Source organism: Numida meleagris, chromosome 2 (genome assembly GCF_002078875.1).
Source record: "Numida meleagris isolate 19003 breed g44 Domestic line chromosome 2, NumMel1.0, whole genome shotgun sequence".
Classification (NCBI taxonomy): Eukaryota; Metazoa; Chordata; class Aves; order Galliformes; family Numididae; genus Numida; species Numida meleagris.
Window position 1 is genome coordinate 137,050,539 of NC_034410.1, and position 16,382 is coordinate 137,066,920.

Consider the following 16,382-nt stretch of genomic DNA (forward strand, 5'->3'; position numbering starts at 1 on the left):
TGAAGAGCACCTCCACGTCGGCGCCGCCCGCCGCCTCCCCTCAGGGAGCAAGGCAGCAGCGGAGGAAGCAGGATTCGAGGCGGCACCGCTCCTCCCGTAACCATGGCAACTTCGATCTCCCGCTCCGCCCTTCAGCGTCACATCGCCCTAGGATCCCGGCGCGCGCAAGCCCCGCCTTCCCCACGCTCTGATTGGGCGGCTGGCCATAGCGCCATCTCAGCATAGCACCGCCGATTGGTCGGATGCGGCTGAGGCACGGGGCGCGCGGTACCTACCAGGAGGCGGAGGCAGGTGTTCATTAGCATAGCCCCGCCCCCTCACCGCCGGTCCCCGGTATCTTGCGTTCCCGTGAGGGGAGATCCCCGCCCGGGCTGGGTCCGCGGGGGCGCCCCCCTCACCTAAGCTGCGGGGCGCGAAGGCCTCGGCGGCATCGCCCGGAGTGCAGCCGCCCCCAGAGCGGAGAGGGCTGGGCACGGCGCGGAGGAGCCGCCCAGGGAGGCGGTGGCGAGGGGAAGCCTCCGAGCCACGCGGGGAGCGGCTTCGTGAGCATCGCGTGGGGCGGAGGGGGCTGCGGGCTCCTGGGGCTGCGGTGCTGCGCTGAGCTCCGGGCCTTGATGGGGACTGCTGGCTGCGGCTTTGGTGCCTGTGCCTCTGGAGCTCAGTGAGGAGCGCGGCGTCGTGGGGAGCTCCGTGTGACTGCTCTCCCTGCCATCGCGAGGGAAGCTTCTGTGTTTCTCTTTTTCTGTTATTCATATATTACGTAAACAAGCCATCTTAGGAGCGTCAGCCGGCGTCAAAACTCTAGGAAGCGCCCTCACCATGTGGACTTTCTTGGGCATCGCCTCCTTCATCTACGTGTACAAGAAGTGCGGGGACCTCATGAGCTACGCCAACAAGGAGGTGCTCCTCTCCGCCGTGCTCTTCTTCTCCCTGGGCCTGCTGCTCTCGTATCGCTACCACTTCCGTGCACCCCGGCAGCAGCAGCAGCAGCGGAAGCCCCACCTGGGGATGCTCTCCCACGCTCTCTCGGCTCTGCCGCTGGTGGGCTTCTTCTGGGCCAAACCTGCTGCGAGGCCTCAGCAAGTCGAGCAACCCAAATCCAGAAAGGTAAGCTCAGGTTGGGCATTGCATGCGGATTGGGAGTGACCACCCATTCACTGGTGCTTTGGAGTCGGCCCCAGTGAGGGCAGCGAAGGAAGGGCAGGGAGGGGTTGCGTTTGCATCCTGTGTGAAGGATGTGTCATGTTTTGCATTGGTTTTCGATGACGGAAGAAACAGTGGGGTTTTATGAAGGTGAGTGAAATGTGAGTATTCAAAGAAAATAGCGTAGTAATGGATTATTATACTAGCAGAAGGGTATCTTCAATTGCCAGTCTGTGCTAGACATCAGAGAGATGAGCATCTCTGGCAAGGAGCCACAGAGAGCTGGAACTTTTCGGCCAAGAGAAGAGAAGGCTCAGCAGGAGGAGGTTCTCATCCACGTGCACAAAGTTCTGAAGGTACAAAGAAGATGGAACCAGGTTTCTCTTGGCAATGCCCAGTGCGAGGACCAGAGGCAGTGGGCCTAACTGGAGAGCTTCTGTGCTAGGCATGTGACAGAGTGCTGGCACTGGTTGCCTGGAGGTAGTGAGATCTCCTTCTTGGAGATCTCCAAAAGCCACCTGGAAGTGGCCCTTGGACTCCCTGTTCTGGGTGACCCTGCTGAAGCAGGGCTGGGCCAGATGGACCCTGAGGTCTTTGCCAGCCTCAGCCATGCTGTGATTGTGTGATCATCTTCCTCTTGTTTCTGGATAAAACATGCATCCATTTAGACAGCAGGACATACAGTAATTTGGGAGTTATTCTTAAAATACTGCTTCTATGATAGCTACAGAACCTGGGTTCATTTAGTCAGCCTGTTCTACAGGGACAGTGGAGAGCACTGGGCCTTCAGCTGGAGTTTGGCAGGAGCCCTGCAATCTACGTCCAGCAGGTGAATATGCATATTCAGTACATCTCCGGGCAGCGCTGTTTGGCTCCTTGCCTGGGCACTTCTGGGCACTTTCAGTTGGGCACTGACCGCTTGCACAAAACAGCTTGAAACTTTGGATGCATGCCCTATGAATTTTTTTTTGTTAAATTCTGGATTTTTTTTCTGGTAAAAGCCAGCCCTTACCCCAGTTTCTTTTTCTCTAAGGCATACAGTTATTTTTACAATCCCTCGTTACATTGTAGCTAAAAACATTACCTCGTGCCACTAGAAATCTGGTGTCTGTGTTATTCAGAGTACTCATTTCTCTGATGCAAATGTATTTTTGCTGCTGTCAGCGCTGTAATGTTGAGGCGTTTGTGGAAGTGTGAATTGGACTCCATTCATTCAGTTCAGTAAAGTTAGAGAAATATATTTTCCTGTGGATACAATTGACTTGCGGAAGCAAACTTTACAATTGGGAAGGTTATAAAGCAGGTATGTTTATTTGGCACTGCCCTCACATGCTGGTTGCAAGGGGGGTAACCCCTCCTAACTTGCACATCCAAAGGCAGAAAAATGCCATGTTTAAGGATCAAAGGCATACATATTCATAGCGTTCCTGGGGGAGGGAGAGACTATTACAGTTAATTCCAAGAAATCATTATAATATGCTCTAGCCCAGAGTCATACCCCTTGAGCATGCGTAGTGCCTCCTGGTGGTCGTCTTTGGGTGTCGTGGGGATGAAGGCCATATGTCCTCCTCACTGTGTACTCTTGACCTTGGCACAGTTGAAGAAGGTGATCCAGCTTCAGCTGGTTTTCTTCAGGATGTAGTCTCCAGTTCAGTTCCAACGACCAGTCAGCAACTTCTAGGTTTCCTTGCGCCATTAACCCATGTCCATCTTTTATTGTTTGTTTTTAAACCGTATTCTAACCCTTTCCTCCCTCACAATTAGCTTCTTTAATTGCAAGTTCTCTGTGTAGTAGGGATGTATGTGAAGGCATTGGGACGTCACTTTGTAGATAAGAATATGCAGCAGCATTGGTTTACTGCCTTTTGTAGGAGCTCAGCTTCCAGTATATGTGAGACTAACGTTATGTTAATGGTTTGTCTCTGATCAGGAGGGGAGTCTTAAACCAGTGTCTCTGCTTGTTTCTTTTCCCTGCTTGATTTTTGTTGCATTATAGAATACAACTGATTACATTTTAAAGCTAACCCGGAAGATGCGATCCATCATCAGCGAGCTGTCAATCTGCTGGATGAAAATAGAACTAGTCCAAAGTCGAACCCCTGCAAAGATTACGGTGCAGATACATCAGCACATCTAACTCTGGATTTTTTTTTTTCTACAGGGTAAAATAGAAGTAAATGCCTCAGACATGCATCTGACAGAGGCTGCTTCAGTTACAACATTATCACCCCAATACGATCCAGAAGTTATCATTGTGGGTTCAGGTGTCCTTGGGTCTTCCTTGGCCACGGTGCTCGCCAGAGATGGAAGAAAAGTGACTGTAATAGAGAGGGATCTGAAGGAACCTGACAGGATAGTTGGAGAATTGTTGCAGCCTGGTGGTTTTAATGCACTTAAAGAACTGGGTCTTGAAGGTGAGTGCATTTCAAACTGTAAATAAATATATAACAACAGTTGCTGCACTCAGTTACGTTTTTAGATAAGGCGTGCCTTATCTAAAATACAGGAAAAATGAAGAAATGCAGTATCTACAATGAATAAAAGGAATTAAAATTGCTTGTGTGTTTCTAGTCTGCTATTTCGATCATATTCTTTCCTCAACGTGTTTTGGTTAGGATAACTAGACTTCATGTCAAGAAATACTTTTAATAAATAATTTAATAAATAAGAAAGAAAAAATACTTCTAATAAATAAGTCTTTTAAAATATTTCTTTTTATTCTGCAGATACAGTAGAAGGTATAGACGCACAAACAGTAAATGGTTACATCATTCATGACCTGGAGAGCAAGTCGGAGGTCGAAATTCCTTTTCCAACATCTGCAGATGGCCGTGTGGTGAGCGGAAGGTCCTTCCATCATGGCCAGTTCATCATGGGTCTCCGAAGGGCAGCCATGGCAGAGCCCAAGTGAGTTCCGTGTGATGCTGAATGTCACAGCCCGGGTGCTGAGGTGCTGTAGCACTGTTCCCAGTGTCAGTGAGATTCCTCGGCCGTTCCGTTGTGCTCCAGCGCAGGGGGCTCCAATGGACGAGTGTGAGAGAAAGCGACAGCTGAAGTTACTCCTTCTGTTTCCTGTTGACGTACTTAAGAATGGAATATACTTCTTACGTTAGCCTTTGAGAAAGTGAATTTTCAAACTTAGGGGACTAAAGGCTTTAAATAGTAGGCATGGTACTGGCTTGTCCATCTGAGGCTAAAAGGCTGATTCTGTTAGACCTGTTTTTGGGTTTGATATTTTACCAGAAGCGCTAACCTCAGGGTGCGATGCGCAGAACTTCTTTGGGTGAGAAATGTGCAATATACCTTGGTATCATTTCTTCCAGAGTTGTTGTTTACGATGCCAGGAATCAAACTTCTTTTACATTTACATGTTCTGTAACTTTTTTTTGCTGACAAAAGAGCAAAATAGCCAGGAAGGAGCACTAAATAATGGGAATGAGCTACTCCCAGTAGCTGTTGTACAATCCTGAAGATGCATCCTATTCCTAATGAAATAAAAAAATATTTGGTATTTCCTCATATTAAAAGAGAGGAGGAGGAAACATTTCTTAAAACAAATGGATTCTAGCTGGTGTTTCTGAAGGGTGGATTTTTTTTGCCCTCAATAATGCTTACAAGGGAAGTACACAAGGTACTGTCGTCTTACTTTACATGTCTCTATTTTGAAGTGGAAAATTGCTTTATCGTATCTTTTATATCCTATGAATCACTAGCACTGAAAGACAGCAACTCTACAATGCAGTTAAAATCAACGACAACTGCATTTAATAGCTATAAAAGCTAAAGCTTTCTTGGTTATTGCTTCAAGTTCAGTGAAATTTAGGCATCTCAACTTACAGAAAACTCCATCTTTTAAAAATCCTTTAAGTAGAAATTTGCAAAAGCTAATGCTTGAGTCTTGAATTCAATCCTTACCCCTTCCACTCTTTCTTTAATGTTCATTTCCTGTATGTTTTCTTTCCATTTTAATTGTAGCACAGAAAACTACATGTTACATCAAGGCACAGGAGAGATGAAATACTGCTAACGGTGCTGTAAAGCTTTGGTTTTCGTCTCAGAACTTCTGAAAACATAGGGAATAATGACTACACAATATATTCTGCTTATCTGTGTTAGATAATATGAACTTCTTTCAGATGAGTAAAGTTAATTCTGCAAATGAAGAAGGTGGGGTATCATTAGTGATTTTTATAGTGGGGTAGAACCAGAAAAGGAAATAAGCACTTAATTAAGTTATGACTATAAAAGAAATACAAAAGCCAGTAAGATCTGCAGAATGCTGATTCACCCGCTATTAACCTGGTAGGCTGCTACATTCTATTGCTGTTGAAGTTCCTGTTAGGCATGTTTTCCATCACTTTTGTTACCTTTGAGAGCCTAAGCTATCAAGCTGTTGTATTCTCATATGGAACTTTATCTCATTTCTCTAAGTTTTTGTATTCCATGTGGATGTGAAAACGTTTGTGAAGAGAAAGTCTGAGCTGCTGGGATCGTGTTTAATGGCTCAGATCCAACAAGAGGTTTAAATGGAAAGAGATAAGATTTGTGAAACCCAAATAGCCAAAACTAGATAGATGCAGGGAATGCTTAGTTCAGAGTCTGATCAGAAGCTTTGTCTGAGCTTTGTCTCTGTCCTAAACCGTTTAGATTATTGAGCACTACTGTTAGGAACCTCACTTCTACCTCGTTTACATGTTAAATATTGAAGTGCTCCTTTGGATCTTGCTCCTGTACTCTGTGTGGAGTTAGATCCCTCGTGTTCTGTCAGTCTTCTCTGCTGAACAGTGGGAAATGCTCAGGGGGCTGATTTCTGACTGTTTATAGGTGTCAGACTCCTCTCTGCACGTCTCCTTTGGCCAGGGAATGCCTAAAGCAAAAGCAGGGGTTCTCCTCAGTGGTAGGGTGTTTGTTAAGTATTATAGCTTTAGAATAGTCTCAAATGTCAAACCGAATGGCAGTGTTGTACTGAAGCTAATGACAAGCAGTGTTTGACATTTAATGTGGCCTCAAAAAGCGTTGAAGAATCTTTGTGTTGCATTTAGAGAGAATATCATGGCAGAGACAAGATTAATGAAAATCACACTTTCCTTCTGTCCCTAATGCCAGGAAATGTTGGCATCCTTAATCCTCTTCCCTCCTGTTCTAATTCCTCTCTTTTATTTCAGTGCAAAATTCATTGAAGGAACTGTGACACAACTGCTTGAAGAAGATGATTGCGTAGTGGGTGTTCAGTACAAGGACAAAGAAACTGGGGATACTAAGGTGAGACAGTTTTCTGTTTTGATCTTCATTTAACTACTGTGAAAATAGAGTTAAATGTATATAGCATTTAAAAAGCACTGCTATTTCAGAGCTCTGGTTTCTGCCTGAAGTTCTGTAGTTTGTTCGGATCTGCTCTTAATGGTTCCCCATCCCCTGCTGCCCTCCTCCAATGAAAGATTCAGAAAGTTTCTGAGCAGTTGGCAGATCCAGCTGGAAGCATTCTGAACAAAATCTCTCATCTTTAAAGAATTTACAGATGAAAATTGTAGAATCACAGACTTGATCAGGTTGGAAAAGACCTTCAAGATCAAGTCCAACCGCAACCTAACCATACTACCCTAACTAACAACCCACCACTAAATCATGTCCCTGAGCACCACATCCAAACGGTTTTTAAACACATTCAGGGATGGTGACTCAACCACCTCCCCGGGAAGCCTGTTCCAGTGCTTAACAACCCTTTCTGTAGAAAAGTTTTTCCTGATATCCAACCTAAACCTCCCCTGGCGCAGCTTGAGGCCATTTCCCCTTGTCCTGTCACCTGTCACCAGTGAGAAGAGACCAGCCCCGCTCTCACTGCAATCACCTTGCAGGTATTTGAAGAGAGCAATGAGGTTTCCCCTCAGCCTCCTCTTCCCCAGACTAAACAGCCCCAGTTCCTTTAGTCTCTCCTCGTAGGGCATATTCTCCAAGCCCTTCACCAGCCTTGTTGCCCTTCTCTGGACCTGCTCCAGCACCTCCATGTCCTTTCTGTACTGAGGCGCCCAAAACTGAACACAGCACTCGAGGTGGGGCCTCACCAATGCTGAGTACAGGGGCAGGATGACTTCCCTAGTCCTGCTCACCGCACCATTCCTGATCCAAGCCAGGATGCCATTGGCCTTCTTGGCCACCTGGGCACACTGCTGGCTCATATTCAGCCGACTGTCCATCAGCACACCAAGGTCCCTTTCTGTCAGGCAGCTTTCCAGCCACTCCTCCCCAAGCCTGTAGGGTTGCCTGTGGTTGCTGTGACCAAAATGCAGGACCTGACACTTGGCCCTATTGAATCTCATACATTTTGCCTGTATGGAAATGGTGGTATAAAACCATATGGAAAAGAACACCTTAAAATTACTCCTCTGAGAGGAAGGAGGAGTAATAAGCCTCCTCAGGCAAAAGGCACTGCAGTCCACAGGGTGTGCTAGGAGTGGGAAGCTGTAAGGCAGCTGAGGAGGAACACCATCCTCAATTCCTTGTGAGGTAGCTGGAGGCAGTTCCAAGCCCTGTTTGGTCTGCCTTTAATGTCATGTGAAATGAATAAATGAATAGAATCCACTGCAGTCGAATAAGCTGTGGAATTGCACATGAATGCTGAAAAGATAGGGGATTTGGAGACAGGGAGATTTTGTTTGTAGTTTTGTGTGGTGGTGGTGGTGGTGGTTTGGGGCTTGTTTGTTTGTCTTGGTGGTGGTTGTGATTTTCGTTGTTATTTTGTTCCCCCCTGTCCCCCCATCCAATGGGCTCAATCATCTAGAATTAAAGGGGTTATTTTGATGGGAGTGTGTATTTTCCTTGGAGATGTATTTTTAAGCTTTACGCATTCCTGGATTTTATCGCTATAATTTTAAGTACAGCTTGTTTGACCAGCATGAGGGTGACCAAGGTTCTAGCCTACGCCATTTCTGAGAGCACAGACATTATTCTCAGGGCCTTGAGTTTCCTGTCTGTACAGCAGTGATAAGCAAATTCACTGAGTGCTGAAGTTCTGTGGCTGGAAAGAGTTGTATTATTTGCTGGCCTAGATAGCCTCTGTTTTATAGCAATGTAATGCCCAGAGGAACTCGTTCCAGGCAGGGATGTACACTCGCATTGCTGGCTCACCAAATGCTGCAGTCCAAAAGTAAATCATTTTCCAGAAGTACCAGTGAAACATGGCATGCTTTCTCCTGAAAACTTCAAAGGAAAATTTATTTTTTCTCTTTCTGCCAAGGTCAAGGACTAATGCTCATCATAAATCTGCAGTCATTATGTACAGTGATCGAACTGCAAATGACAATGAGACAGCTGTATGTAGAAGGAAACATCCGTCTCTAAATGCTTTCCAGTTCTTTTCTTACAATGTTATCATAAAAATAAAATGCTTATTAATAATCTGAAGAATTTGCTCATGTTTGAGAATGGCGTATGTATTAAACATTAGGAATTTGTGCATATATTCAGGCTGAACCTAATCCATTTATTTTCTCTCTCTATACCCATTGTTTCTGTTTGTAGCACCTAAGTACAATAGGGACTGCTCAGAATTTGCTGCTTGTTCTTTTAATAAAGATCTGGGCACGTTAAGTGCATTTCAGTTTATTACACTTTTTACACTAAAACATTTAGTTTTGTTGCTTACGTGTGATTCCTCTATTTATTCCTGAAGAGCATGATGGGCTGGAGGTGGCAATCACTCCACTTTCTGCTCTGTTTTATTCAAGTTCTCACCCAGCCCCTGTAGCTATGCTATGTGACTGCATGTCTAATTAAGCAGATTAATTATTTTGAAGAACATGTAATATTCAGTTGAAAAGGAGGGCTGGCTTCACAGTTATTTCCAGCTGTTGTGGAAAAGAAAAGGAAAACGTCCTATCTTCTTCTTTCTGTTCCGCTGCAGGAACTTCACGCACCACTGACGGTTGTAGCTGATGGACTTTTCTCCAAATTTAGAAAAAACTTGGTCTCCCAAAAAGTTACTGTTTCATCCCATTTTGTTGGTTGCATTTTGAAGGTAAGTCTTCTGTATAAGCTGGAGGATATACGTTTCTGCACTTACAATGCCGTGTTATCTGTCCGCATGCAGCGGCCTCCGCCCTCTCGGCGGTGTCCCCCAGCTGTTGGTGCTGCTGTGAGCTGGTGGCCCTGAGAAGATTCAGCAGGCTCTTGGTGCCCTGGGTCTCTTGGCTCTGCTGGATTCCAGAGGGTCGCTGGTCTTCACGGTTTATGAGCCCTTGGGAAACTTTCACACTGTTTCTTCTCCATATGCATTTCTTCACTTTGTGGCCTGTTGTTTTCTGATTGAGTGGTTTTTTGGGTGTTTTTTCCACCCAAACGTACAGGTACCTATAGAGCCTGTTTGTATGAACTCATACAGAAGGGGCATATGGTAGGGCCTTATAAAATGAAGATGTTCTGAAGTCTGTGAAAGGAGATGTATGCAAGAAATACTTAATTGAATGTAATTGCAGATAGCGTTACAGGAGGGAATACGTCTATGAAAGATTTAAGCAATCTTTTTGTTAAAGCAACTACTGATGCGTTGTTCTAAGGACTGTCTTGAATTGCAGTATGAGATGCTTTCCAGCACAATCAGCTGTTCTGTCTCTTTCTGTGTCACACTGAGAAATACTTGGAAATTTACGTCTGTGTTTTTAACTCCTAAGCTATTGGTGTATGCTCTGTCCCATCCCCAGCATAGCTGAACTTGCTGTGTCAGATCTAGCGTAGGTGATAGAGGGGCTGTGAGCAACCTGGTCTAGAGGGAGGTGTCCCTGCCTATAGCAGGGGGTTGGAACTAGATGACCTTAAAGGTCCCTTCCAACCCAAACCATTCTATGATTAGCTTTCAGCATAGCTACTTTAAACTGAGCACCAGTCTAACTAGACGTTTTCAGCACCTTGCATAAGCCTGTTTCTGCTATTAGTGCTCTATTTTATATAGCCCTAATCTTTGAATCAGAAGATGTTACTCTGGATGTAGGTGCTTTCACAAGTTTGTGTTAAGATAGTGACACTCATTTTTTCCCCACAGTATTCTTGTTGCTAAGGCACTCGTTCAGAAGGTGAAAATCTTGAGTTTTAGGTGTAAGCTAGCAGCTGTGGTTGAAAGCACCAATTGTTTATACTCAAAAAGCATACTCAAACTGTGCACCTGCCAGCAGGTGGTGGTACCTTGTAACCAGCTACCTATGCACCTTCAGGATCTATACATTTCAGTGAGAAAGTGTGAATGTAGGTTGGTAGCTGGTTGGTTGTAGCCAACTCAGGTTGGCTCTGCCTTGCCCTCTGTGGCTGCTGCAATAACCATTGGGTTAACAGCAAAAATAAGGGGGGAACAAACAAAACCCTGCAGAACTTTGACTGGATTCAGAACTCTGAGTTGGAGGAGCTTCAGCACTTTCTGTGTCCTTAACCCTACACTGACCTATCAGTGCCCGAGTGCCTCCTCTTTCTCAATGTCTGGGAACTTGTTCAAGCCTGAGGAGCAGCTGGAGTCACAGACCTGGGGTGCTGGGAGCCTCTGCTTTTCCCTTGGGGTTGTCTGCACTACAGCCCAGTGTACTTCATTCCTTTCCATACCTTTCTTTATGGAAGTAAAAGTGATCTTATGGAAAGCTTCTGTGTTATTTGCTTTTTGAAAACTCGGGGTTCATTAAAAGAAAAAAAAAATAAGACAACCCTAATATGATACAGCATCTTATTTTGAAGTGTGTCAGAGGATGATTTTGTGTATCTGAAGTTTAATATCCTTTCATTAATTGATTTCAATCCTTTTCCCACTTCTTTTCTTCTTAAGGATGCACCGCAGTTTAAAACTAATTATGCTGAACTTGTTTTGGCTAAAACTAGTCCAGTGTTAATCTATCAGATTTCTTCAACTGAAACTCGAGTCCTTGTTGATATTCGAGGGGAAATGCCAAAAAACCTGAAAGAATATATGCTTGAGAGCATTCATCCCCAACTGCCTGGTAAGTCTGGTTTGTTGGTTGGTTTTCTCTCCACGTTCAGAGTTTCTGTTTCAGTAACTGCCCATCCTTCTTGGATGACACATCGCGTAGCAGATCGTCTGGTTGACCTTACCAGGTTAGAAGTTTGGAAGGATTATATCTCTGAGAAGAGGTTAAAATGGGCTGTGTGCAAACTAATTAAGACTCTACCAAATAAGCGTAACCAAAAAACCTTGGCTTTTGCAGATCACCTAAAGGAGCCATTTTTAATAGCAGTTCAGAACGATCGTTTAAGGACTATGCCGGCAAGCTTCTTACCTCCTTCAGCTGTTAACAAGAAAGGTTTGTATTATGAAATAGAGCGGATGGAGGGAAGGCATTATAAACTTCTGGGACTGAAGAGTGTGTTTTCATGGGTGTGTGTTTGTTGCTCAGTACAGCTACCTCACTCTTTTATTAAAAATAAATTTGAAAATGCACGTTTGATACAATTTAACAGGAATGTTTATATTGACACAAGACTTTAAATCACTGTCTGCTTTATTTTTAATTTTAAATATCTCAGTGGGTTGCGCTTTTATAAGTTTGGTCTCTTTAAGAGGGGAGAAAAATGAGGAGAAAAAAAAAAAAAAAGAAATAACCTTGAATTTTATGTCTATTCCTTGGCGCACATACATGCATACATATAAGGGAACTTGAGATTTTTAAATCTGTTAAAGCCATCCTCCATTTCTTCTTTATTTTTTTGGTTCCTAATTGTTGTTTCCGGTGGGAATGAATTCTCAGTAAGCTTGGAAACAAAGTACAGGGTTTGAGTGCTAAGATTATGTGGTAGTTGTGCAGTTGCCCACTAGTCTTTTTTTCTTCTATCTAGGAGTTCTTCTTTTAGGAGATGCATATAATATAAGACACCCTCTTACTGGTGGAGGAATGAGCGTTGTTTTAAACGATGTCAAAATATGGAGAAGTTTGCTCCAGGATATTCCAGATCTTTACGAAGATTCTGACATTCTTAAGGTGAAGCTTTATTTTGGATTATTATATAAATACATTTAATATAATTTATATAAATAAATTATTAGACAAACCTGGTTCCGCTTTAGATGAGGCACTTGAAGTTGGATGCACTTTGGGCATGTGTAAGCTCTTACTGAGGCACAGTTGCTCTCAAATCTTCAGATAAATAAATCACGTTGGGCATCTGTCACTGAGCAGAGCTGTCATTTGTGAGGGCTGTGGTTGTGAGGCAGATCAAAGCTGCGTTACTGATCTGCCTTGTTTTGCTTAAGGTGTGCTGTGCCTAGTCAGCACGTTTTGCTAGGATAGTATCTGATATATTCCCACAGTGGAAGTCTGGTTTTTAACGTAGATTGAGCCCAAGCAGGATGGATTCGAACCATTACCTTGTGCAAGTTGTACTTGGAGTAACGAGCACGTGTCCTTAGTTTGTCAAGGGGCATCTTGACATTGCAGTAGTAAGTTAGAAGACATTCACATGAACATGGCTCTTATCACCTACTTGAAAATCCTTTTCAGTGATGCTCTGTGTTGCCTAATAGAAATGCATTCTTTTCCTTTTGCAGGCAAAAAAAACATTTTACTGGTCAAGAAAAAGGTCTCATTCTTTTGTAGTGAATATTCTTGCCCAAGCACTGTACGAACTTTTTGCTGCTACAGATGGTAAATAGACTTCTTTAAATAACTTCTGAGTAATTGAAATTTGTTAAATAAATATTTCTGGAGGGCATATGTATTTGTATATGAGCACACACACGTGGATATTTGTATATCCACGTATATAAAATGTATCAATCAAAGGATGTTAATGAGTTAGCCCGAGTCTTCTTCCTACTTAGTTCTAGTGTTGTGTAAATGAAGTCATAGCAACCTAAAGGAAATCTGGAGTTAATATTTAAACAAACAAAGCACAGGATAACTGAATTCCCTTGTTCTTGTGTCAGTATTCAGGAATATGTAGATTCCCCATAAGATTCCATAAAACCTGCTTGAAATCTAACTGAATTTAACAGTAGCAGCTGCCAAAATGCTCAAGTCCTTGATTTTATGTCACTGTTGTATACGCTCACAGTTTTTCAGTATCTGTTGACTGTATTTGTGAGTGATTTTAATTCATTTTGTAGATTCCTTGCACCAGCTAAAGAGAGCCTGTTTCCACTACTTCAGACTTGGTGGAGAATGTGTCTCAGGACCTGTTGGATTGCTATCTGTGTAAGTTCAGCATATCTGTAACAGCTGATGTGAACCAGATCAAGATTTGTGAGCCGCTGTTTGATTCTGCTTCGCTCCCAGTCTGTCGGTTTTGTGTGGGGAGGATGCTCCATGTGAGGCAGTTTTTAGGATTATACTAAAGTCTGAAGCTTTATTAGAAGCTTTGAGGGCTGCCTTCTTTAGCTTCTAAAAAATGCCTCTGCAAACTGGATTGGCACTGCAACAGGTTGCCCGGAGAGGTTGTGGATGCCCCATCCCTGGAGGCATTCAAGGCCAGGCTGGATGTGGCTCTGGGCAGCCTGGTCTAGTGGTTGGCGACCCTGAACACAGCAGGGGGGTTGAAACTTGATGATCTTTGATGTCCTTTTCAACCCAGGCCATTCTTTGATTCTATGATAAGTGGCATGGAGGTTAGTCTGGACCCTTCTGCCTCGTTCAAATGGAGGAACTGGTGGAGATGTTTCATGCTTGACAAATTGAGAGTAGTAACGGATGAGGTCTCCCACAAGTGAGCAAAAGGAATGGAGAAGCGAGTAGCTATCAAGGTCTTCTGAATGCTCCCCTCAAGCTGGTGAATGCACAGTCAGTTGTTCTTTGAACATGTAAGAATATGTTTCATTTGTCTCTTTTTGGAAAGAGAGCTAAAACTGGTAGGGCCTGTACAGGCGAACCTGGGAGGTGAGAAAGAGCTTCAGACTGCTGGAAATGAAGAGAAAGCAGAGGTGTGTGTTGGCCATACTGCAGAATGGAATACAGATGGGTAGCAGCTCCAAGACAATCAGGGGTTGTCCATGGCTGAGACAGCAGGACCGCAGCTGCCTCAATCAGAGCGGTGTTACCTTGAGCACAGAGCCCAGTCTGTACATTGAAAACCCGTCTCTGCTTTTTTTATCCTGTTTACTTACGCGTTCTGTTTCTTTCTTTTTAACACAGGTTATCTCCTAAACCAATGGTACTGATTGGCCACTTCTTTGCTGTGGCATTGTACGCCGTTTACTTCTGCTTTAAGTCAGAGTCCTGGGTCACCATGCCTCGAGCATTTTTCAGTAGCGGAGCTATACTTTACAGGAGCTGCTCTATAATATTTCCACTGATATACTCTGAGATGAAGTCCCTCATCTATTAAAGTCCAAGGGGATATGACCGGACAAAGAAAATGTGAAGATCACGATGCCTTTAAAATCTCTGGACATGTACTGTTTAATATTGTATCATGTTTTCTTCAGAATGCAATTTCCTTGATCGGGGTTTGACTTAGTTTTGGTTTTGTGGTTATATACATATATATTATATGTAAATATTCTTTTCTTTGTGATTGAACTTCAAAGAGGAGTTAGCTGTTTACAAGGACCGTAAGGAAGTGTTGACATATTGCCAGTTCTGTCAGAATTTCATTCCTCGCTTTAGCCATTGCAGAGTGCACCACTAATATTAATAAACTGAAAAGTGAAAACTGTAAACCACACGCTGCTATTATCCTTCATGCTTCTTTCTGCTCAGTAGCTGCATAGACTCTTCCTTCATTTCTGTGAAATACTGTAAGAAAATGCCTGATTTGGGCCATTTCATTAGGATGCGCATCTGTTCTCTTTCAGTTGCAGCTAAGATGCTGTTACACCCACACTTCAGAGGACATTGCAAATGACTGCAGATTTTGCAATGTCACCATGTCTTCAATGTTACTTGTTTTTGCAAATGCCACATGCAGTGCTCTTCTGGAAGCATTCATTACGCCAGAATCGCTCAAAACAAGCAATAACCAAAGCATGCTCGTGTTGGCTGCTGCACCCAGGTACTGAAAGCACATGTTTTTTGAAACTTCCCACCTCGCTTTTAAAACCAGATTTTGTTTTGCTTGGTTTGTGTGTAATTGAAGGTTAATATGGCCGTTGACTTAAGCACAGCAACCAACTCTTTACGGAGACAACTTGAGTCCGGGCTGTTTCCAGTAGACAGCCTGTAATATTACTTCTGAAAATGTGTGCCAAGTACCATTCAAGTGTCCTTCTAATACTTGAAATACATCTTTTCCTGTAGATACTGCTGCACATTACTGGAGAGTTCGTGTGCTTTACTACTGGGCAATATTCCTCTCTGCGTTACCTTCACCACTTTGCTTTCCTTTGTTCTTGTGTTCTTCCATTTTCCCTTGCCTTTCTTACAGTTGCTTTGCGTATCACCACGTGGCTTTCATATTTTGGCTTGCTGAACCCACTGTGTGTCAGTGTGGCCCAGAGCTCAGAGAGCAGCAACACATCGTGTTCTTCTGTACTTAACAGCTTGGACTGTCTGTTTGGGAAATGGCAGATTGCATAAGCTGCATACAAATCTACATTCTGTGTTGGACCGTTGGGGAAAAAGAAATCTATGGAGGAGAAGATTTTTTTTAGTGTTCTATTTGACAGATATTTCAGATGACCAAGAGTTTTCCAGAAGAGCCAAAAATGTGTATATTTTTCTAACCGTGACCACTTTTGATACCTTGATACCTACAAACATGTTCACGGAGCATGCAGACTTCTGGGCAGAGCCCTGGTAATTCCAGTTACCATTATTTGTGGTGACTAACTGATGCCCCTGTGAAGGGTAAAGAAAATTTTCAGCATTTATACGAGTATTTTCAGAATTTGTGACAACTTTGAGAAGATTGGTTACTCTGACATTTTCTATTTTTAATATTATTTGCGGTCAGTCTCTCTAAGCTCAAGGACTGACAATCTTGAGCCAAATACACACCCTCAGCTAACTTAAATAAAATGTTATATGTGTAGATTTTTCTGGTGTATCTCTGGATAATGAGTTTAATTAGGTTTGGATTTCTCAGGAAATAGCAATGTGCTTAAATTATGCATACATTTAAGCACGCCTTTTCTTGAAGCCAGTGCCTGGTAAAGTGTCTGGCTGACTGGGTAAGTACCACTAGTTGAAAACTACTGGGGGGGAGAGAACAACCTGGTGTGTGTGACTACAGAAGAGCAACGTGAAACCCCTTCTCATGAAATGGCCACGTGTTTCTACTGATAGGACAAGGGGGAATGGTTTTAAACTGAGACAGGGGAG

The 16,382-nt window shown here is 43.5% G+C and overlaps 1 protein-coding gene across 1 annotated transcript; it reads left to right on the top strand.

Annotated features, from left to right (window-relative positions):
- On the top strand, nt 293–16,092 carry SQLE (squalene epoxidase). Its single transcript, XM_021387941.1, has 11 exons — nt 293–1,107; nt 3,305–3,557; nt 3,870–4,050; nt 6,309–6,405; nt 9,044–9,157; nt 10,943–11,114; nt 11,340–11,435; nt 11,968–12,110; nt 12,677–12,773; nt 13,235–13,322; nt 14,256–16,092. Exons 1-11 carry the CDS (start codon nt 820–822, stop codon nt 14,446–14,448), a joined length of 1,722 nt encoding a protein of 573 aa, XP_021243616.1. The 5' UTR covers nt 293–819; the 3' UTR covers nt 14,449–16,092.

What these genes read in the sequence shown, in the direction of transcription:
- SQLE (XM_021387941.1), top strand. Translation starts at nt 820, where the DNA reads ATGTGGACTTTCTTGGGCATCGCCTCCTTCATCTACGTGTACAAGAAG. An exon ending in TTCAGCTGTTAACAAGAAAG is followed by an intron (nt 11,436 to 11,967) that starts GTTTGTATTATG and finishes TCTTCTATCTAG; the next exon opens with GAGTTCTTCTTTTAGGAGAT. An exon ending in AAGATTCTGACATTCTTAAG is followed by an intron (nt 12,111 to 12,676) that starts GTGAAGCTTTAT and finishes TTCCTTTTGCAG; the next exon opens with GCAAAAAAAACATTTTACTG.